The 24,211-nt window shown below is 42.6% G+C and overlaps 1 protein-coding gene across 1 annotated transcript; it reads right to left on the bottom strand.

Annotated features, from left to right (window-relative positions):
- Positions 1 to 568: 568 nt before the first annotated feature.
- On the bottom strand, positions 569 to 5,283 carry nicn1 (nicolin 1). Its single transcript, XM_029502829.1, has 7 exons — positions 5,196 to 5,283; positions 3,889 to 4,038; positions 3,024 to 3,203; positions 2,140 to 2,253; positions 1,434 to 1,502; positions 1,180 to 1,284; positions 569 to 1,059 (listed from the first exon to the last, which is right to left on the bottom strand). The coding sequence occupies exons 2-7, from the start codon at positions 4,033 to 4,035 to the stop codon at positions 1,018 to 1,020; spliced, it is 657 nt and encodes a 218-aa protein (XP_029358689.1). The 5' UTR covers positions 4,036 to 4,038; positions 5,196 to 5,283; the 3' UTR covers positions 569 to 1,017.
- Between the last annotated feature and the right edge of the window lie 18,928 nt (positions 5,284 to 24,211).

Below are 24,211 nucleotides of genomic sequence, written 5' to 3'. Positions count from 1 at the left end.
TAGAAGGTATTCTGTAATATTTGTATTTAATAATGAAGGATTGAAGGAAAAAAGTTAGAATGCTCTATAAATTAAAATATAAATGTTCTAATGTCCGTTGCGCCTACAAAACAGGTAAAAATTAAATACTGCATTAAAAACTGTTAATAGAAACACTTGAATTTCCAAAAAACATCTCAAATATCATAAAAACATTTAATGAGGTTTTTTTTTTTTTCGATGACAGAAATTTGATAAAATGAGCATCCTGTTTTCAAAAACCAAAATGTTAATAACTGGATTGCAGACTCTTAGACTGGACTGGTTGTTTCTTTATTGTGTGATTGGTGTCAACAAACATGTAACCTGTCTGGATTTGTAATGTTTGTTAAGTCTCTGAGCTGTTGCACAAACAGCTTTTACTTTTTCAGAATATGAACAAGCGCTTGTCCTCTTTCCGTCGGTCAGTGTTCGAAGAATCGACAGCACAGTCCTGCTCTAGAAGCTGAGTTAGATCATTTTTTATTTTAGCAGCAGCTGTTGTTCAGCATCGTTCTAGTAAAGACACAAATGTCAGTTTATTTTTTTTTATTGACATAAATAATACAACATAAAGTATTTTCATATTTATTTATTTATATAAGTGCTCCTCCGTCTGTTTCTGTCAGCAAACAAACCTCATTTAACACCAGAAGTCCAACTGAAAGTCGTCTCAAGGTGTCGGCCCTCACGAAGGCCGTCGTCCTGCCCTGGAGATTTCAGCAGGTTGTCGTTCTTTCCTTGTTTCTTATCGTGATCCATACCGAGCTCTTCAGTATCAGCCATGTAAGCAGAGCAGTGGTGGAATTTATAGGGCCTTAAAAAAAATCCTGTTACGATAAATCGTAGTAATTGAACTAAATTAGGAAGCAGCACGTTCGATGTCACGTGCAGCTTTTCCTGCACAAATCCATTTTTTGTTCCTTCTGTTGGGTCCAAACAGGAAGTCTCCTTCCATCACCGAGCTTTGGTTTTCTCGGCAAGAGCCCGACGTCCACGTTACGACAGGGACAGCAAGTTGATGTCGTAGCATCCGTCCACCTGTGGAGACGCATGGAGGGTTTTTTCAGGGAGGCTCAAGTCAGACAGCAACGAATGAATCGATAAGTAGATTCTAGCAGTTCAGCTCTGAGTCAACGCTCGTGTGTGTGTCCGACTCACGTCAAATCGGCCAATGGAAGCTGTCGTCTGGTTGGTCTGCATCACCTCCGTCAGAGCCCACATCTGCTGGATGCTGGATGATACAGTCTGCGGGTCGGGCAGGCCCTGGGAGACATTCAGGTAAACAGCTGGGAGTCAGACTTTCGTTTACTTTGGAATTATTTCTTCTGACTAATTTATGTTAATGGATTAATTCAGGTTAACCATAAAAGCCACAGGCTTTTAAACATCCAGGAAAAATCCAGAGGACTAACCTCCAGGTCAGGGTGTTGGTCGACCAGCGTCAGGTCCGACAGCCAATCAGAAACCTCCTTTTCTGGGTCCTGGCAGGAGGAAGAGGAAATATAAATGTTTCATTATTTGAAATCTGCAGATAATTGTTGTTTTTTCGGTGTAGAATTTGAAGTATTTAGTGTTTATTGTGGCTCCTTCTGGTGGAAAATGTAAAAACAGCACGATGATAGACAACAGAAATATCATTTCGATAAGACAGCATGAAAGAAACACTTGATGCTGCTGTCGTTATAATAATTAGGAACTTTGCAGATGAAACAAGGGAGCTACTTGATTTATCATCCAAAAGAAGAAATAAATAAAAAGACAAATCCAATTCCTATTGTCGTGAGCCACTTCTCCTCTTTCTTACATCAACACTGTCCTCAGCTCGTTTGTGGGAAGATTCATTTTGTGTGGACAGCACGTAGCTGTCACCTATTTTACCGTTAAGGTCCGTAGTCCGACATTAACATCACTTCATTGTGTAAGATTTAACAGAAGGAAGCAGAAACTACGTTGGCTCAGATAAAAGAAAAGTCAGAGATATTGAATATCGTCGTGGTGCTCAGGCAGCATTTACTCACCTGACTTCATTAGCTGCTGCATTCTATCTCTGTTGTCTCACTGACTTTGTGGAAACATTATTTGTCAAATAGAAGCAAACAAAGAAAAAAAGGCACTCACCGGCTCTGTGTGTGGGTATATTTTGATGTTTTCGAGGCTGAAGTTCAGCCAGGCGGACGACGGCTGTCTCAGGATCAGGCGCACAGACGCCACGTGATCTGGCTCCACCTGCATCTGCACAAACAGTGAAGAAGAGACATCAGCGACGCCAGACGGAAAGTGGTATTTAAAGTAACAGACAGAGCAGCGACAAAATGACCGAACAAACTTTATTTATTTACTACAGCAGAACGGTGACAGAATATTCCCAGAGTTCCATTCTTCAGAGAGACAACTACTGTGCTTCATGTGCTGATTTTGGTATGCATTCAACATCCCCTCAGGCTAAACATGACAAACAATTAGCCATAAAAAAGTGAATAAACATCATTTACAAAACCAAGATTACTCTTTAAACTATGTCAGGCTCACAGCATCATCTGAAGGAAACAAAAATTAAATCACCATTCACCATCTGGCTCCATTTGCATGGAGAGCAAACAAGAAATAAAAAGGAAAAAATGGAACATTCCTCAGTTTGTAATGTTGCTATATATCAACATTAAAATGCTTATTGTGCCGTTCCTGGATAGTTGGCTGGGCCGCCCCAACGCCAGCCAAACAGCACTGAGAACTGCCAGCCTGTATTAGTGCCCAATGGGATGTTCTGAGCTGTAGTCACATAAAAAAAGTGGACTGTCACTTCATCTTTTCCAGGATATGAGAGAGTTTAATCCAAGTAGCTATATTAAGTGAGTCCCAGCCTTGTCCCTGCAACACAAACATTTTTGACCACGGTGAAGCCGGACTCCTGGACACCAGCAAGAACAGGCGTCAGGTATGAGGCCGTTTATGTGTGGAGCTTGTGGAGCGATACATAACTGAAACAAATGCACCGGCCTCACCTGTGCCCTGTGAATGGAGTAGTAGTCCTGGGAGCCCCCCTCGGTGTGGGGGTTGTCCATCAGGGGAAGGTCTCTGAGGACGGTGCACCACTTGGCCGGGGCATCCTGCCCGGGGCTCCTCCGCAGAAGACGCACAGTCACATAGGCTGTGTAGTAATTTTTAAAGGTGATTTCCTCAATCTGAAAGACAACACAGTCACGACGAACATGAGTAAATAAAAATGTGACTCATCAAACTGTACTGGAGCTCTGAGGAAATGCGTCTCCAGTCTGATGCCTTCATGCACAGACTTGCTGCAGGCAGATGAAGATTGAAGACTGAGGCCTGCGAGCTAATTAGGAGTCACTCTGCATTAAAATTATGTTAAATTAAGACTAAATGTCTTATTTTTTTAACAGTTCTATTCTGTTCCCTCGTTGTGTTTGATGTGATTTATGTGGAGGATAAAAACTGTTTATTTGTCAAATCATAACCCTTGGGAGTCTTGTGCATGAATGCCTTGTCTTATTGTCCATGTGTGCAGTTGTACTGAGCGCTCGGCCCGTTGGGTTTACTGTGTGTGTGTGCTTGGTCTAAGTTAGGACAAAAACAAATATGAGTAATGTAGACAGGTTTACTCAGTAACTGGATCATTTCTAAACCTAAGTACTAAATGTTTCTAGTAGCTCATGGAAGCCACGGGTTAGTTTGTTTTAAAGCAGTAAGAGTGAGTTATAAATGATGATCTGATTTAAACAGCCAAGAAGAAATGTGATCTGTTTTTTTTGTTTTTGTATTTTACTTCACACAAAGAAGCACAATGGACAACAATAAAGTACGAGTAGATATTCTTCTCAATGAGGCCACAACAACAGTTTAACTTACATTGGCGGCCTTTCCGAAGGGAAGAGTGACATCAACCACACAAATCCCAGAGTGAGACGCGTCCGTTTTGGTGTCTCCAATCTGCAGGTAGACCGGAGGTTTGACTGTGCAGGCCAGCGCCGTGATGTCATCAGTGCTCCCACTCATCTTCTGGACACAAGCATCGCACACTTGATTTAAGGGCAAGACATTCTTCGAGTGAAATAGACATACACTTCAGTGTTAGCTATAATTTCTCCACACAGATGAACACAGAAATAAGTACACACACACTTTCATATGTTTGTGTGCTCATGTGCTTTTTGTTTATTTTAATTCCCACTAACTTTAATCTTAAAGTCCCTCTTTCTTAAAACATGCTTTTTAAAGTTGAAAACCTGCAGCGAGAACCTGCACGGCATCACGATCCAGTACAGAACTCACACAGCGTGAGGTGAATAATTTAGGTCACAACTTCTCAGCAAAGTGAGACATTTTGTGTTGAGCTGTACAACTGAACTGACCTGAGACGTACATCACCGTATTCACATGTTGATGGTTACTCAACAAAAGAGGGGAAGTGGAGGTCATTTCACCAAAAGTATGTCTTGTAAGTGTACTTTTTTGTGGAGAAAAAAAAATGATGATTCATCATAAATGATCATTCATTTTATCATGTAATATTTCCACCTGATGTTTGTCCATATCATCATTATGTCCACAGATTTGTTTCTGGAGCTCCTTTAACATTGAATATACTTCAGTCAGAAGTAGGACCACAGTGAATCCAACACTGCCTTGAACATTATGGGATGTGCAGGTTATCATCCATGTGATTAATGTTGGATAAAGAGCCAGAAACATTTCACATGAGAGAGTGTGTTAGTGAAACCACAAACAAACAGCACAAGTGTCAGATGGTGCAGATGGATAAAAATGGAAATACAAGAGGATCATGTTGATTTATCAGCCCTGTGCCGTCCGTGTGTTCATGTAAACAGACAACAGGGGTTGGTAGAAAGCTAGTTTACTGTAATTCAGCTGAGGAAGCCGGTCAGGAACGCACAGCCAGATTAACCTGAGCTGGATCAACGTATTCTGTTTTTTTAAGGTTCGATTTTAACGTAAAATTCACGTTACAACAGAAAGCACCGTAACGTTAGCATTGGAAGCTAACAGAGCAGGAGCTAGCGTTAGCGCAACAGCTAGCTGACAGCTGAGTTACCGGTGGTCACAAAAAAAAAACAGACAAGTAAACAAATAAACAAATAAACAAAAAAGGCTGCAGACAAAACAACACAGCAGCCGTGCGGAGGTTTGGTACTCGCCTTTCTCTGTCAGTAAAAGTCCAGGACGGAGTGAAACGGTGAGGCTGACACGCTGAAGGTCGCGACTGAAAACATGCTAAAGATGCTAAAGATGCTAAAGATGCTCCGAGCTCCCGGCCGACTGTTACCACGGCAACAGCAGGAGTCTTAAAGGGCCAGCAGCGCTTTGAGCAGGCTGGTCCTTCAGAAATGATCAAATCTCCCCTCTAATTCAGTTTGCCTCACAAAATAACATTTGTTTCTGCCACCTAAATCCTTCAGAGGGGTACGATCTTACATTTCGACCACCACCAGCATCCTATTTGTGCTTCTGATTCCATGATGAGACAACTAAACTCAAAACGAACTCCACGCATTGCACATCTGGATGACTTCCTGTCATCTTTTTATCTTCTCATCTCGTTTTTTATTGTTATTTTAAGCTTGCCTGATCCAGTCAACTATAAAACCTTCATTTCAGGACATCGCTCCCTTCTCCAAACTCTCCCCGACCTCTGGTTTGTGTGACGGGGCCTGTAAATCCATCGCCTCTCTCTGTAGAACTTGTTTTTCTGACCTGCCCGCCTCGTCACTGATCTCTAAACCAACACACCAAGACCTGATATCTACTCTGCTGAATAAGTCCTGAATGCACTTGAAATAGTCTGATGGCCGGCACTGAAGGAGCTCACGCTCTAGACGAGCTGATGGAGAATAACTGCAGATGGATACATTTCCTGATCTATTCTGTTCTGCTGAATGCTGCAGGAACCTCCAGATTAGCACAGTTCTGCATCATTTATTATATTAAAAAGTAAAAAAAAGAACAACTGTATAAAATGGCGGAAATATTTTTTATTTTTATTTTTTGGAGGGGGGGTAAAAATTGGTTCTTTGCTGAGCTCAGGTTGGTGTGAGCAGGAAATACTTCCATTATTCTTTTGTGTTTGAAACAAACCTGGAACAATGGCATTAAATCAGCAACCCCCCCCCCCCTTCACAGATTGGACTGCTTGCCTCCTGTTTATGTAATAAAAGCATATGTGATATGTGATTTTATATAATTTTTATAAAAAGGTTTGATTGGTTGTGGTGAATACGTTCCTGTTGTACCTGAGCTGTTTCTCTGTTAGACGGCAGCAGAGGGCAGACTTACTCCATGTCTCAGACCTCCACCACAGTCTGTGAGGTCCGGATGTGTGTTAGAATTTAAAGGCTCCATAAAGCTCATCACATTTTTCACATCTCCTCTTCCTCCTGCTCCTCCTCCAAAAAAAAAAAAAAAAAAAATGATAGATGCTTATCCCCAGCAGGCACAATCTCCTATCCGAATGAGATTCAGGTGCTCAGCTCCGGAATCATGGTGAGATGTTTGCACCTATGGCTTTATCAGTCAGCGGCAGGAATCAGCTGTTTCTCTGAGGCCTTGCAATGACAATCCTGCAAAACTGCGACAAACTCTCCAGGATGGCTCACATCAATTCTCAACAACATGCATTACCTGATGTAACACATGTTGTGTTGTGCGTTGTGTGTGAGCTTCCCCTGAAGCTGTAGCATATAAACATCATTTTAAAGAAAGGATGTGTTTTGTATTAATTCATGCAGAGAATGAGAGAATATGTTGTTCATTCAACACACAGAGCAACTAATCATATTTCCATAATGTTTAATGCATTCATGCATTTATTATTTAACTCTTGCACTTTCTTTTTTTCTGATTCAAGCCTAATGCACAGATTTTTATCTCCTTTAAAGTTGTAAGTTAATGTAACTTTTACACATTATGTGATATTCGTATTTTTTTGCTACCTCAAATGTTTCAGGCCTCAGGTTTCCTAATTTGTTTGCTTGTGAATGACATCATATCCCCCTCTGATTATGTGTCAGCCCAACAAGCTCAAAATTGACTTTCTGCCAGTTTGAAGTCACATTTCTAAGACGCTATCAGAGGAAAAGCTGGCTGAGGCGTCCTGTCCAGAAGTCGTGATCCCAAACTATTTCCTGACCTCATCCAAGGCTTTTTTCATATTTTGATATTGTTTTGATTGAGAGACACTTACTGGCAGAAGTTCGTACTTCTTGTAAAGCTTCTTGGTGATCTGTGTGTGTGGTGCTGGATCCATAGCATACGACCAAAAAAAAAATGAAATAAATAAATAAAAATGCTGCCTTTTCTTCCATCTGGAATCACAAATCACAAGTATGCAGGACTGCAATGAAACAACTCAGTCTACAGGTTTCTGAATGTAAGCTCTCATTGTTTCATTGTTTGTTTTTAATCTACCCAGCACTCCCTGGAAAGCAGCATTGATACTAAGTAGATTATCCTGACAAACGAAGACAGGCAGCTCGCTTTAATTCTGTTCAGTTTGCAAGTTTTGACACGGCTGTGCTGCACAAACAGGAGAATAATATAAAACCATTTCAGATCACAGCACAGATCTGACAACTGTCCAGTGAAGTTCAGCTCAGTCAGTCAGTGTGTGCTCCTCATCCTCCTCTTCAGTGTTATTATGACTTTTGCTCTAAACCCACCCTCTCGCTCTCTCTGCCCCCCCCCCCTCTGTTCCAGCCCCCCAAAACCTTGGAGATACAGTACAATGGCATACATTCATCCAGTCTGTTTATTGTGTTTGAAGCAGGGGAGCAGGGCTTTCCAAAGCCCCCCAGATCAGTCAGTGTAGGAAGCTGGCATGGCGGGTCCTGCTGCAAAAACAATCCCCTTTCTCCCAGATGGTCTCTGCAAGCAGGCATGTAGCTGAAGGGGCTTAGAGGAGTCTGGGGGGGGGGGGGGGGGCAGTGAGAAAAACTCCTACCAATCCAAGTAGCAATGTCCAGTGGGTTTTTATCTCTGACTCCCACACCCCTGGCATTCCCTCCGTCTGCCTGGCTTTGGGGCTAATGCTAATCTCTACTGTCTCCTTCCTTCCTTCCTTCCTTCCTTCCTTCCCTCTTCCTTTCTTTCCTCGTCTCTTCTGGCAGTCAGTGTGTCTGTCTGCTAGTTGTCGGTGCCATCTGTCTGGTTTACCCACGATAAGAACATGCTTTTCTTTCTTTTCTCTTTCCGCACAGGCAGATGACAATTTTCAATAATCCACTGCTCTGGGACTCTCTCTCTCTCTCTCTCTCTCTCTCTCTCTCTGTGATGCTCTCTTTCACTTTCTATCTGTCTCCCCTCGCTCTTGTTTTCAAACCCAACTCCCCTGCTGAGCAAAGAACCCCTGAGACGGGGGAGGGAGAGAGAATTCATTAGGCTCGGTCGATGATATGTCTCTTACATAAGAGCCACCGCTGAGGTGTTACTCTTATGTAAGAAACATGCCGCCTCACCCTTTGAGCGACAGAGAATGACCTTGAGAGGATGAAAGTGAGAGGAGAGTGAGCGAGAGAACATCTGTAAGGGCAAAATTACAGGAAGACACTTTTTAAAGGTGTTATAATGGGATTTTTTTTAAGTTTCCACCAGTGATTGTAAACAGGGTTCTGAAAAGTATTCTCAGGATGCGTGGGAGGACAAAAATACCGAAATATTCTCACTCTCAACTGGTCACATATGGACACTTGGTGAGGAGATGTTTTTTATTTAACGGGTAAGAGCTGAATTTATCATCACAGACACCATCAGGTGGTCGCGGTAGAACGACCCCAGAGACCGAGACTCCACAGTGAAACCACCCTGGAAATTATTAAATTCTGAGCTTTATATTGGCTTGTTTCAACAGTTTTCAAGCGATAAAACTCTCCAAGAGAAAGCAGAGTTAAGAAACTGATGAAATCCAATGCCCAAATAAACAGAAATCAGCCGCAGAGTAGATTGAAAAGGGACCAAATCATTTCACTTTACAAAACATCAAAATGAAAAGGGACCAATAGGAACATATAGGATACCCAATTCAGATCCTCAGGCTGATGACTATCATCGGCATTTACTTCAATAATAACATCCATTCATTCATTCATCTTCTGCCTCTGATCTGTTTCCGGGTCACGGGGGGTTCTGGAGCCAATCCCAGCTCACTCTGGGCATCCAGTCCATCACAGAGACAGACAGACCAACAACATCCAAACAGGATGTCTTTGGAGACTCCACACAGACGAACACACGACCTTCTTGTTGTCGGGTAACAGCTCTCACCCCAAAATGTAAACATTACCTGTGTATATATCCATCATATAGCAAGAAATGTGAACAGTAGCAAGGATTTAGGGTTTTTTTTTTCAGTATGGAGATGGAGGAAGATGATCTGGATACATTTTTGTCATAAATTCTTGAAGCTACTGAAATATGAAGACAAATGATTGAGGCCTTGAGCCCTCCACAGGTCTAATTAAAACAGAGAAATCTAATAATCTCAGCAGTCCTGGGATACGTGGGCCAAAAAAAAAAAAAAAAATCAATGAGACAGGAAGAAGGAGGTAGGAGTAAAATACGTCCTTATTTAGCCAATTAAATCCACAGGTATTATTATTATTAGCAGTTAAGTAAATTCAGAGGAAAAGAAAAAGTAAAGATACAGAACAGTGCAGCCACAGAATTCAGGTTTAACCGCACAACAAAAGTGACACTCTCGTCATTAAAACGAATTGCCTTCCACACATTTGGTGGCCCGGTTCAGGTGGATTAAGGTGGACTGGGCCGTTACAGAAGTCTGACAGGAAGTTGTCCAGCCGTGACCCCTTCTGAACCTCTTATGCCATTGTGTGCCTAGTCACAGACAGTAGGACGATTAGATGAGTCGTGTTTTGGTGAAAAATGGTTCGGGACAGCAGGTGACAGAAGGAGAAAAATAAAATACCAAACATCACACACATCGATGCGTTTTGAAGCTGAACAGACTCTGATTGTTAATGTTGAACACAGAAAACAGAAATAATTACACGGTGCTCACAATAACTGTTTATCACTGAGCTGTGTGATTCAAGGAGATGCTGTATTTCTGAGATTCGCTATTGTGCTGTTGTTTTTTTTTTTTATATTATTATTATTATTATCAGATTTAGCATTGACAGCTGTTTACTTCCCAGTTCAGCATTAAGTTTTATCCCTTTACACTCCAAGAGCCGTGAAAAGCAATGCCAACGTTAAGCCTCGTCTCCATCACAGCTTTTCTTCTGCTGGAGTTATCACGCTAATCAATCAGTCCAGGCCCGTCACGTCACTTTCTGCAGATGTAGAAGTGCTGTCGGGGGTTGTTACAACTTCTTGTATCAAAGAGACAACAATGACTGTCATGCCGTCTCATTCCTGACAAGAAAGTACGAAAGTTTTAATCCCGCCATCCTTTGTGTCAGTCGGCTAACTTGTCCATGATGCTCGGAGTTAAATGCAAAGATCATGAAAACATGCTGACAGTCAGGATGCTAACACACTGATCATAATAACAATGTTGATTGTTGTGTTTAGCTTTGCTTTGGCTGTCACAAGTTTGGTAGAAAACTTCTTCCTGCAGTTGGCGGATGTGAATTTTGTCATTTTCAGTTTGAGTTTAAAAACACCAGCCATCTTATTTCACAAGCAAAACAAAGACGTCACGAAGCGACTGGGATATTTCTGTGACAGAACCAGAAGAACATAAAGCAGAATCGAGTGAAAACAAAAAAACATGACTCCAGAGAGTTGCCGTTTCGTCGTAAAGATCAGTGAGCTCTGGCCTGCAGACTGAAAAATGCTGTGATTGTCTTAACCTTAGTGAGTCAGCCTTGTCAGAGCCATCTCCTCCGCTATCGATCTGCGGCTTTAGAGCACTGCCTCTGGATGCAGTCAGCTCATTACAGGGAAACATCAAGCTTTTATTTTTCATGAAGTTTTTTTGTTTTTGTCACTTCTACAAGACATATTGTGTTTTCGCAGGACTTCTTGCCTCACTGTAGTCGCACCACTCCCCCATTTTTATGTTTTTGCCAACGAGCGACGATCACTCACACTTGACTCACTACTTGCTCAGTCTCTTATTCAACAGCCAGAAAATCCATCAATTTTCCTGTAAACTCAACACACTTGTGCCATTAAGCCGTCTCTTAATCTTCTGCTGGGTTCTAAAAGTTGATTTATTTGATGTCAGAAAATGTGCAGAAGAGCATGTATTCTTCTTTTTTTATAGATATTTATATGCAACTTGGCCTGTGGACTTTTGAAATATCTCCATGTGTGATAGCAGACATCCCAAAATTAAAAATTGGCGTCACCGCTATCCGTCTACTCCTCCCTGCAATTTTCTTCTCCGTCAGTATTTCCTAACACATTGATGATTTGCGAGCGCCTCTCTGCAGCAATGCAACGCTAAGACTCCTCTGATTTAAGGCTTTATTGATTGTCATGAAATGAAAAGCACTCTCAGAGAGAATGGTACTTAATGATACCGGAGTGAAGATCCCAAATCATTCATTCATTATTTCTTGTCAGCGATGTATTTAGTAACACGAAAGACTCCTCATTCATGAACTTTGTAAAAGATGAAAAAACAAAAAACAAAAATAAGTTTAAAAGTTAAAAACAAAAGTCAAATATTACAGATAAGTTTTGGACAAGTTTCGGATTTGTTAGCCTGTGTGCCGCCTGCGGATAATTGTTCTTTGACAGTGTTTGGTTTTATTTTGGCTCATTGGCCAAAGTCCTCTGAGTGTGCAGATTTCCGGTTGGATTTCAGGTCCAGGTGGGCGGGGCTGTGAGTGATTTGTTGTGACATCACAAAGTCCCAGAAGGTCTGACAGCTCATTTGAAGGCTGCATGCATTTCTCTGTTCAATGAGCACTTTGATACCTTCACAGTGTAAATGTAGACTTTATACTGAATGGGCTCCCTAATGTTCCCAGGGAACGCCTGAAATAATGACAACGAAAACAATGAAAGGTGTGTCTGATGGAGACGAACCTCCGAATCTGCTCATCGTTTTTCTGTCTGGAAAACAGCCTCGCTGAGTAACAGCAGAGGAGCGAGATGTTACCAAAAACAGAGCTCCGTAGAGGTGGACTCGATGGATGCGAACACCGGTCCATGTGAATTATGCTGGTTATGGACGTGACTGTATGTGGATCCAAAAAACAAGTCATAAATTAAAAATTGTTATTTCGAAAGGATAATGAATAACCATGAGCTCATTCTCTGCTGATTTCAAACATTAAAAAGATGAATACTCCGACAGAAAGTTCATCCCTCCCTCTCTACGCATCACAATTCAGTAAAGAGGCTGCATTTATACAATGACATGCACCAAATAAGACACTTTTGTTTTACCCCCCCGGCAAATATATTATCGATGTAGTTATTCAGTGATGTCAGGGTCTATTTTTGACTGCTGCTTCCTCTTAATCATACAATGAAGGATGCACATTGCTCCTGGAGAGAAAGCACGGAGCACGAAGAAGAGAGAAACTGTGAAAGATTGAGGTAGAAAAGAGATATGGCATCAAGAGAGATGGAGGGAGAGAAAGAGATTGGTGGCATCGTCACAGAAGAAGAGGAATGATCTTTGGAACTCTGTCTGATTTTTCGCCTGGTGAAGCACACAAAGCCACCGCTGCAAACACCTGCAGATTTTTATTTTCCATGCATTTGTTATCAGGCCTGTGTTTTATACGCAGGTCCTATAATGGCGCGGTAAATCACAGATGACAAGTCAGGAACAGTCACGGGTCCACCACTCCTTAAAAGGAAAGATGGATGATGATGGCAAAAGGAGATGAGTTATTAAAAGCAGCGATGTCAGAGCAGAATAAGAGATTGAGAAGTACTGTTGCTCTAAGTGTGCGAAAATGACTGCGTGTCGTGTAAATGTATCAGATGGATTATAACAAGTCATATTCTGCAGTTTGTTTTCATTTGTGCCATTTTCCTTTCTTGATTAAATTAAATGCTTGGCAGGAGCTCAATGCACGACGGACTGTCTGCTTAAAAGTCTTGGAAGTGTTTCTACACGGGAAGTGCGACTGAAAGTAAAGCCTTTTTGTGTGTGTGTGTGTGTGTGTGTACTGGTACTGACATCACAGCTAGGCTTCAGTAGCTTCTGTAACTTGGTGCAATCTCTCGAGAAGGGCGTCTTTCATCTGCCTGTCCAAAAAGAAAAAGTTGAGGGTGCGATGAAGAACTACAGGAGTTGCTCAGCTTTTCATTTACAAGCAGGCTTTTACCTCGAAGGCGCGATTGATGGAGAGTTACTGAGATGGTTGGTTCTCCCATCTCAGTCGGTGACCTACCAACTATAAATATATCCAAGAAACAGCAGCAGCAGGAGCAGTGATGGACAACGATCCCAATGTGATGGGCAATTAAATTCATGGCGTGTAATTCTTTGTTTTACTGAACTGAGAAGTTGCAGTCTCACTTAAACTCCAATAGAGCGGTTCTCATTGCAGCACATGCACACAAACGCAGACCGTACACACACACACACACAATCCGCCTTGTATTTTCGAGCCCCCGCAGTAAATGACTCTCTGTCCCCTCCCTTCCACTTTATTGATTTGACATTCATTACAAAGTCAGATTTTTTCAAGCGTGCCAAGGCATGGGTTGGAGGTGGAAAAAAAAGAGAGAGAGAAAATAAAGAATAACTTGTTTATTGACTGTAACTGCAACAATGAAGAGGCAAAGTAAAGTCACAACAGAACAAATTTTAAAAAGACATTTCTGTTTTATATCAGTTCATGCTTTTCTTCGGCTTCTCCTGCTGTTACATTTCTGTTGCCCTTCCTGCCTCCTCCCTCGTCCCTCTATCCATCACCTCTGTTGTTCTCCCGCTCTCTGGTTCCCTTTTTCTCTCTTTTCTAAAAAGGCAAATGAATTCAACCCTGTTTTGCATGCATTTGTAAATGTGGACACATCCAAAGGTCAGCGATTACATCAGTGTCTGCTGGGATCTGGGCCCCTGTTTGTCCTTTATTTGTGTGTCTAGATTTGGTCAATGCAACACAAAATTTCCATCTTTGGCTCATTTGAATGTGTTTTTAATTATCTGCCCTCAGCAGCCTTTCAAGAGAGCGCACGGAGAGTCATCCAGGTTGTATAAGGGACGTGCGTTAATGAATGACTGAACAACAAAATTCAAATTAATGCCAGCGAACTCAATTTGTGCCATTCCTTTCTGTGCGACACCACGACGGGCACGGCGGAGCTGCCAGGACGATTTCAGCATCCTCTGCTTGAAACGTTGTTGTGCTCTTCGTGGTCCTGCTCGGCTTTAATCCAGATTTACTTTCCTGCCAGACGTGAAAGTAACTCCAGGATAACAGATTCAGATTGAGCCAACCCATCCATAGTAAACAGAATATAATACACACAGACACACAACACGACGACATGAACAGCACAGTCGAACCTCAGACCAGCTCATCGGAGTCGGTGACCTCTGCTTGGTCTGTGTAATAAATCCATAAAGGGTTTGGTTCAGACCTCATTATTTAATTTAACTTACATTTAATTTGATTTGGTTTGTTAAATACATTCTTAAAATGCACATTTACTGTTTTTACAAGCAATCCAAAACAAACGTATGGATTTTTATGGACTGCGCGTTTTGTGAAATTGTATTTAATTCTCTTTTTTATTTGTTGAAATTGCTGGACTTTTTATTTTTATGGCTTTATTGACTATTGCCCCTTCGGCTGGAAACGCTGCCTTTGCTTTATTTCCACTTTAACACAAAGACACTTTGTCTTTATGATTTGTTTGTTTCATTACCTGATATGTTCCGCATTTCTTATTCTGCTGTTTTGTGCGAAGCCCTTTGTAATTTGGGTTTAGAAAAAATGGTCTATAAATAAACATCATACCATTATTATTATTATTATTATTATTTAATATGATAAATTATTTCATTACTGTTATTGTTTGCAGTAGAAAACCATCTCACTCTTAGAAATACAGCATGTTTTCTGAACAATGTCTAAAACTGTACATAATATTTTGGGCAATAATTGGAAATTGGATGTTAGACCTGCGGCGATGATGTAATGCGTAAATCTAAATAATGTATTTCAGTTAAACCGTCTTTAGCCAGCAGACGTGTTTGGATCGGTGTTGTTGTGTTTGGAATATTTTACGTGGTGGTCGGTTTGCTTGCTTAATACATTCGGTTCTTTGTGGACGTGAACAACATATATTATGTAAAGTCAGCTCACCACACCTGAAGCAAAGCGTAACATAAATACACCGGAACCAAACTCCCCTTCTGTTCAGCCATCTGAAGACATGGTGATTCATCATCCGGCGTCACAGCTCTGAGAAGGAGGCAAACTCCAATCAAGACTCATTTCTATTTTTAATCATAATAACAATTTAAAAAAACAACAACAACAGTATGCCCCGTTTGAAGTGTTGAGCTCCATCAGAAGATAAAAATGTATTTAGTACTTCTCCTCTCTCTGTGCCGTGAATAACAACGAGTTATTGACCTTCTCTGAGCGGATGAATAATGGCAGACTTCAGGTAAAACTGAAATCTGCAGGATTAGGTGGTGAGTCGAGGTGGGCGGGGCTTTGAGGGCTCGTTTTGATGATTCATTTCTAAAATTAGGTCATGTGCATTTCTTTGATTCTTTGATTATCAATGTAGAACAAAAAGACTTGGAAGTTTCACGTGAGGCGAGTTGTTATTAAGTTTAAACTGATTTAAACTGAATTTTTAATTTTCTACCGGGGAGAGCACGTGTGAGTGCTGCTTTTGAGCTGATTTATATCGGTGTGATAATGAATATCTACAGATCCCGGCAGCTGGAGGAGGCGTGTACATGACACAACAAGCATCAGGAGCGTATCAAGAAAATGGATCACTTTTGAATGGCAGCCTTCAGATACTCTGTCTCTCTGTTTCACTCCCCGGGGTTTGTAGTTTCATTTCCAGTCCTTCGCTGTCTTTCTTTGCCCCTCGTCCTCCTCCTCTCCATCTCTCTCTCTCTTTGACTGACATATTGGTGTGAAGAGATGTTCCCAGCTAGCGACGCAGTCAAGCCTGACAACGTGACCGTCCTCTACAGAGAACAAGAGAGAGAGAGGAAAAGAGATGTAATGAAAAGTGAAAGGAGATGATAAAAAAAAGGAAAGCCTGCAGCTGGGAAGGAGATCGCACATGAAAATGGAAAGAAATGTAAAGAGATAGAGAGACATCCCCAGCGAGGCTTTGCTCACCATGATACTGTAAATAAACAAGCTTTTTCTTTTACCTTCCTGCATTTACTTGCCGCGCTGTAAGTAATGTAACTTTAAACCAAATCGATACGGCAGTATGAGGCAGTTGTAAACAATTCTTAGGATCTATAAAAGCTGGTGCTTTCTTTTGTGCGTTGTTGTGTTGGTGTTGTTATTGCGTGTGTGTGCAACGTGCTGCTGTCAGCGCTGTGACAGATTAATGAAGACATTGTTATGTTATCGTAACGCTGTGTGTGTCTGAAAGTACACGTCTTTGTGTTGTTGTGCTGTTTGAAGCTTTGCTGTGAGGACATTTTGTCCTTAAAAGAAGACTTCATTTCGGTCTCCTTGAAATTATGCCGATTATTTTTGCCCGTCGTCCCCCCAGAAAGCCCACCGTCCACCTGCTGCCATCGAGTAACTTCAGCCTGTCTGATGATGGATCCGGATTCTCGGCCGCGCTGCACTGAGATGCGTCTTGGTCGGGCCGCAGCAGCGACCTCCAAGGCTGAAAAGGGACGCCAACGCAGGAGTGTGAAAAAGTGAGAATTTCCTGCTGATTCGACGACCACCTTTGTATTCAGTCTATGGTTGTGTTCGAACATTAAATCAACTGGTTCAGGTTAAGTGCAGAAAATAGTTTTAAGATGCTGTAACATTTTTATGTGCTGGTGTTTCATGAGTTTCAAGGTGAGCATCATTTAAGTCGGGGCTTGGATTTATCGGAGACCTGAACGCTGGAGTCCAAGGTAGGAGGTGAAACCAACTGTTCTGATGCAGCGGCAGCTCTCTTGAAATCTTAATCTTTGAACTCTTCCACAACTTCGTCACGTCTGTCCATCAGCAAACGAAGATACGTCCAAGAAACCCATTCATCCATTCCACAAAACCTTTTATGTAACGTTGTTCGAGTGAATTTGATGGGAAAATGTTTACTCCTTTCAGAAAAAAAAATGTTGAAACTATGTCAGAGTTCAGTTACAAAAGAAAATCCCTTCAAAAGGAAATTTTTCTAAGGTTGCTCTGTTCTTGACCCTTTCACAGTAAAAGCTGCTGAGCACGAGACAAGACGTAGTGTAGCATGCTTGTTAGGAGAAGCCGCACAGCCGGGTCGTCTCATGGAAACATGGCGACTTACAGACGGTGGAGTAAAATGTTTTGAAAAGCCACTTGGTGAAATGGAAGCTCTGTTTATCTCTGTCACACATCTCCACAATAATTAGATGGCTAATGAAGAGCCCTCTGTCTTCCACAAGTGCCTCATCTCGGCCACCACACACGCACACATCCCAGAGGAGACAAAGATTTATTTGCGGTGGGTGTGAGGATGTCACCTCCAGATTCAAATGAAAGGCGGCTTGAACGATCCTCGCCGGCGTAGTTTGCTGCCGAACGACACACATTTTCAGTCCGAGCTACACAGAAAATGCTGTACGGCGGCGAGCCTGCATCACCTCAGCTGTCCATCAGACGTTTCCCTTCCTGGTTCCGACCTGGACGAAGCTTCTCTGAAACCAAATGCAGGCGATCCTGTGAATTCTATTAACACAACCACACACGTGGTTGACGTTACGCTACAGAGAGGCGACTGAGGCAAAGAGGAAGACGGATAGCTACACCGCATCGTTCGGTGGATTTAGTCCTCAGAGGCCGTCTTGGTTGGACGAAGGATTTCTACTTGACATCGCCATCTGAGTGCAGCCTTACCGTTGCATCGCAGTGTTCTGCTTTGAACACACTTGATTGCTGTGCTGCTCGCTTTTAAACTGACCTGAAACCCAGCACTTAAAGTGTAAAGCCTCCGGCTCTCTGTTGGGCTCGTGTGCACAGCTCAGCTTGAACACAATGCAGCCAGAGGCAGCGTCATTGGACATGGCTAGATTGGAAAACATTAGAAATGAAAAAAAGGAAGATAAAACAGATATGGTTGCAACGCAGTTTGGATTGTTTTCATCTGGATATCAGAAACGATCTGTTGAGGAATAAATAACGCAGATTGGTGAAGTGAGGGAAGCCCTCTAAACTGGATTGTCCTTCCACTGTTGGTCAACAGACGGCTGTACACAACTTTTATTTCAGTAAAACCAGGATAGACTGCAGTTGTTAGTTTATTTATTAAAGTGAGCCGCACAACAACCTGCCCGTCCTTCAGATGAGAGCAGAGCAGGTCTCTCCTCCTTTAAAATTAAAGCAGCATTTCTCACATCGATGGGTGGTGCCACGGCGGGTTGCCTCTGTTTGTGCTTCTCCCTTCTGGAGCGCCAAGTAATGACCGTTAAAGGATCCACGTCAGGTGTTAGCGTCCTGTAAATACACTGAAAAGAAGCAGAAATCAAACTTACAGCAGGGGACATGAGAGTGAGAGAAGGGTCTCAGCGTGCTGCAGGTGCGCTGATAGATGGAAACACATACCTGCTCGGAGCCAGAACTTTCTTCTTCTCTTTCCTTTTTCCTTTTCATGCACCACAGGTTTCTCTGCCCAGATGTTCAACCTTAGTAAAACACGTGTGGATTAGCTGCAGCTCATCCTGTGCATCAGTAAACTGGATCAAAAGGATCAGCTCATGATTTCATATGTGCTTTCAAGTTTGCTGTGAAATTTCATCCCCCTTGATGTCTACCGGTGTGTAGCGCATCCACAAGACTCACATCTGGTGAGCGGGAACGACCCCTCCAGCCTCATATCCAAGTTTTCACAAGTTTCCATTAGTTCCAAACCAAATCCATTACGTCGTTTTTTTTGGACTCTGTCGTTACTGTAAAATAGTGACGCTACATTAGAGCTCTCGACGCTCTTTGTCTCCCTCATCAGCATCATCGTGGGAGCCAATTGACATGCTTGCATGGCTGTGATCCTCCAAACTGCTCGTCTCTTTGGAGAAGCCTGCAGAAAAAAACAAAAACAAATTAAAAGCCAGACGACTCACAGCTGGAAAGTCGAGTGATAATGTCCACGCTGTTTTTTTTTTTCGTTTCTGCTTCCTCCATCCATCTTGTTCATCTACTACAACCTTCTCTCCTCTCTTTAAAAACCTGCGTACCTCCACTCGATGTATGTTCTTGTCTCGTTGTGTCCTTGCGTATTCTCCTTCCTCATTTAATTTCGCTCTCATCAATCATTGGCTGTCCACTTCCCACCCAGCTTTCCAATTTCCTTGGCAACTTTCTTGTCTTCATCTCTTTTTTTTTTGCCCATCCTTCACTGCCTCTCGTCCATTTTATCTCTTTCTGCCGTTCCTTACCTGCCTGTCCAACATTGCCACCTCCTTTCCACCCTCCAAGAAAGAAAAAGAGATGGTATCGTGCCGAGAGCACCAACAGCTTTGGAGACAGAGAGCGAGTGAGCGAGAGGGCCTGAAAGACAAAGAGAAGGAAGGCGAGGTGGAGGCATGAAGCCTTCAGAGGGAGAGATAATCTCTACTCCTGTACAGTATATCCTCTTCAGTCAATAAGCTCTCACTCCCTTTTCTCTCTTTCCACATGAAGAGAGAGAAAGCTTCTCTCTCTCTCTCTCTCTCTCTCTCTCACCCCCCCAATTCGATCCCCATCTTAGTTTTGGTATTCTGGTCACTCAGCATTCAGCAGGTGGAGCCATATTTTGCCGCTGCCACCTCTCGCCCCCTTCTCTCCCAGACAGCCATCGATTTCCTATTGATGTGCCAACAAGAGAGGAGGGAGGTAGCCGGGGGGGGGGTTGAGGAAAGCACAGGTGAATGGAAGGAATTAAATAGGAATTAAAAAATAAACATTTGCAGTGAAATCCGATGACAAAAGCGTAAAAGTAATAAAACCCTGAAACAGGCGTCAACAACGAGAACATCAGTGAGGTGACATGGCATGGCTCCGCCCCGGCAGGACGGCGTGTGCCCTGAGGTGTGCCACACACCTGGCTTTTTTGAAGAAAAGTGAATTTCTTAACACAAACGTGAAAATGTATTTTTATACTTGTGTCTACTGAGCTAAATGCCTCTTGAGTGCTCTGGCCTCCGGGCTGGGTGGCGCTGAGGGGAGGAGCTTCTGGACCCGCCGCCTTCCTGGTTCGCACGCTCAACAATTGTGTAGTGAACGTAATTGTCATCTGCACTGGGAGACAGGCGTGCCGCTCTCAGTGCTTTTGTGTTTGTTTTGTGTGTGTACACATTTCAGTTCAGTTCATCAGTTGTGATATCGTGCTTTTTGGCAGCTTCTATTTTCATCATCTTGCTCTCATCCTTGATTTCATTTCTTCTCCATTATACCTTGTGACTGCAAATATAAAAAAACAGAAAAGAAACAAAAATAGGAATGGAAGAAAATTTGAATTCAGGTGTTCGTGTCACCGTCTCTGTATTTTCACACAAACATCATCATGTCCTGATTTACGGTTGTCATTTCTCTGGCTTTGTTTTTCAGGACTCTGTAAACTTCTAAAGGTCCAAAGATGATTAGAGTTTGATGGTCGAAGGTCAAAGGTCAAGGTTAGAGTGACTGCACAAAAGACATTTTAGGACATCATGCATCCAAAAGGTCACAGCTGAACGTCGCCCTCTTATTTATAAAATCTCCTATTTCTTTAATGAAATGTGCAAATTGAATTTAGAATCGTTTTACTGGAAAGAGGAGCCAAACCTGTCTGGACTGTCAGACAGGAGTGAACTTTAATCAGACATTTAGTCAAAGTGCTTCCTAACACAGCTGTTAAAGGACCTGTGGGGAAATTTCACGTATGTTTTGTTTGAATGAGTAACCCTTTCATCGCGGTTTCCATCAGCCTGCCTGTGATTAGCTTCTGTTGTGCGGAGCCTGTTTCTTCTCTGCGTGAGTTCACACTCAGCTCTGCCTGTTACTGTCAATCACGCAGAGTTTCCCTGCACTCCGCCTCCTCCTTGTCCTCCTTCAGGGGATTTGGTAGCTGTGTGTTTGTACCGAATGTATGAACAGCGCGTTCATCATCTTTTCCTCCCCTTGTTTTACGCTTCCTCTCTCTCTTTTAGCAGCCACTCTCAGATCCATTAGCCAAAGAACATGTTTAAATCAGAAGTGTGCATGTTCAGCCTTTTTGTGTGTCACATCACAGGTATGTTTTGGAGGTTGCCAAGGCTCTACGGACACACACACAAACAGACACAAAGACATAAACACAATATTTGTCTTTAAAATCAGAAACGCTGCGTTCACAAACCTACATGCTCACACTCCTGCCGGTATTCACACAACTCCAAGGCTCCTCTCACAGTAATATTACTCCAAAAGGAACAGCAGAGGGAGGCACAAGCTTCCTGTTTCAGCCCTGTGTGTGTGTGTGTGTGTGTGTGTGTGTGTGTGTGTGTGTGTGTGTGCACCAAATCCACCAAAAAGAATAATTTAACTGGAAACATGTTGTTTGAGCGTTTATTGTTCAGGTTCACTCTTCATCCATCCATCACTCTCCAGGTTTATGGGACATGTGCGACGTGTGTCTTTGTGCGGTTTAGATTTTTGTTGTCGTTTTCATATTTAGAATTATCTTCTGTTTTCGTACCGTCTATATTTTGTAAATGTTTTTACACTGTCAGTGACGATGACGATTGTGATTCTGATTCTTCTGCAGTTTTTGTGTGTCTGTGTTCTTGTTGTGTGTTTGGGGTCAGCTCCTTATGAACAAACTGTTCTCCAGATCTGGCATTGGCATGACTGCCATCAACCACAACACTTTTGTCTTCCCACGCCTTCAGGGCCTCACCTGTCTCGCTGAGATCGGTGAACTGTGGCTGAGCTGTAATGTGATATCAGTTTACTGGGGCGTCATCAGAAGGTTAGAGACAGATGGTTAATCCAACCAAAGATACCGCAGGGACAAACTTTTACAAAACACAAAACCGGTTGACGCTAATTGGCATCACGTCTTGGTGAAACTGGTGTCTGTGTGGTTAATGGTTCTCGACAGAGCAGCCACAGCACTTACTCACCACGACGAAAAAGGGTCGATATTTTTTTGTTGTTGTTGTTGTTGGCATGTGTGTGTGACATGAATGAACCAACACAGACAGAGAAAAGGGTGCGGCTGACAGAACCTACCTGACAACTCTTCCATATTTCCTGTGAGGTTCATTTGCGCTTGTTGCTTCTTAATGTCACTTCCTTTTGTATATTTTAGCAAACAGACACACATAGCGGATTAGTTTAACACTAACAAACCAATCTGTTGAAGAAGTCGGTGTTGTTTTCAGCTCATCGTGTAACTAACCCTGAGCCATAAACTCGGCGCCCTCCAAAAGAAAAAGCTACTCGACGCTGACTTTCAGCTGTTTGACTTTACAAATTAACCATGCATCAGCGCCTCCAGAATAAATACGTGAATGAAAGTTAACTGCGAACTCTCGCGCTTTCAATACCGAGCTCATTCAAGTGTGACTTTGAACGTCCAATGTCCACTGTGAGTTCAAGGACGGACGCCGGACCCGTTAAAGGCAACGTAGCTGTGCTGGGAGAAGAAGAAGAAGAAGCCATAACTGCACAGAGAAAAGTATGAGACCGAAACCAGAGACTTTCCATCGAGGTTGACACTGAATTCACTCAATAGAAGTCTTCTTCAACATGATACATGATTCGATTTCAAACCAATGAGTGACAAAAAAATTTCAGACTTCAGGACATCATATAGAAAAACACTTTTTTATTCACCCGTTGTGTTTCTCAACAAGCTTCAGTTTTGTAATAACCCTGAATTGACAGAGTTTCTCTCCTGAATACGGGGCCTCGTTTGCTCAGGCTCGTGTTGGCCATCCAGCGTGAAAAAATGGAAGCCACGCATGGAAGCTGCAGCTCCGGCCGCAGCCGAGCCGCCCCAAACAAGCATTATCATCACGATGTCCATTCAGTGTGTACCGGGGCAGATGGAGTGAAGAGATGGACTGAAAAGGGAAAACGTGGAGCTCCGAGGGAGCGCACTGAAAGGAGGCAAGCACAGTTTGATAGGCCAGAAAGTAAGCAGATGAGTGTGCAAAGAAATCATTGTGAGAGGAAAATAAGTCCGAACAGGTCCATTCAGCGCTCTGAGGAAATAGCAAACATTAAAAAACATTGTGGCATGAAGAGCAAACAAATAGTTTCAGGACACATTTAAAATATCTGGTCTGCTGTGACTGTGTTCCCAGTTTGACCCTGGACCTGTTTACTTCATTGATGAAATATTGCTTTTGTGCCTTTGGGCCACCATACGTTCATCTGCCTGCATCCTGTTGGCGTGCAGTTCGTTGTACATCAGCGTTTCTTATGAAAAACTCATCTCACACGAAGGCCAAGCGTGTCCGTTTTAATCATAAGCTGCTGGCTCTAAACTGAAATACTGCCAGGAGACTTTACAGAGACGCTCGTGGCCCCCACAGGAGGACGTCAGCCAGCGCCACCATCAGGCCCGACACTCCTGTTTATGGGGAAATAGGTTAGAACCAGAAGCTGCGACTCGTCAGGGAAAGAACATTCTGGCTCAGTTAAAGCTAAAAAAAAAACAAAAACAGCTGACTGTCAGCTGTTGCATCCGGAGTTTCTGTCACTTCCCCAACAGTCGTTAATAAAACACACAGGAAGCGAACATTTTTAAGATGACGGGAAGCCGAATCATAAATGAGTAATGATAACTAGCTGGTACATTAAGACCCGAAGAGATAATTGTTTACTTGTCACAATCTATGAACAACATTTTGCAAGAACACGTGAGTGGCGGTAATTTTCCACACTAACACAAAGGAGGCAGTGACTAACAATCGTGATCGCAGCTTTTATAATGGAGGACATAGTAACCTAGCTAATATGAATTCTACACCTTGAATGAACAAAAGACTCATTTAATTGAAGTAGTTAAATCATTAGAAAGTCTGTTTGTGGTTTCAGGGCCATTTGCTCATGCATCTAATCACAACTAGGTGAAACAATCCAAGACCTGCACAAGTTGT

The sequence above is a fragment of the Echeneis naucrates genome, chromosome 5 (genome assembly GCF_900963305.1).
Source record: "Echeneis naucrates chromosome 5, fEcheNa1.1, whole genome shotgun sequence".
NCBI classification, from domain to species: Eukaryota; Metazoa; Chordata; class Actinopteri; order Carangiformes; family Echeneidae; genus Echeneis; species Echeneis naucrates.
This window is presented reverse-complemented; position numbering and strand designations above follow the sequence as displayed.

Excerpts from the sequence above, each read along its gene's own strand:
- nicn1 (XM_029502829.1), bottom strand. The coding sequence starts at position 4,035 with ATGAGTGGGAGCACTGATGACATCACGGCGCTGGCCTGCACAGTCAAA. Across the intron at positions 3,204-3,888 it reads CCTTCGGAAAGGCCGCCAAT|ATTGAGGAAATCACCTTTAA; the intron begins GTAAGTTAAACT and ends GTTGTCTTTCAG. Across the intron at positions 1,285-1,433 it reads ACCAACACCCTGACCTGGAG|GGCCTGCCCGACCCGCAGAC; the intron begins GTTAGTCCTCTG and ends AATGTCTCCCAG.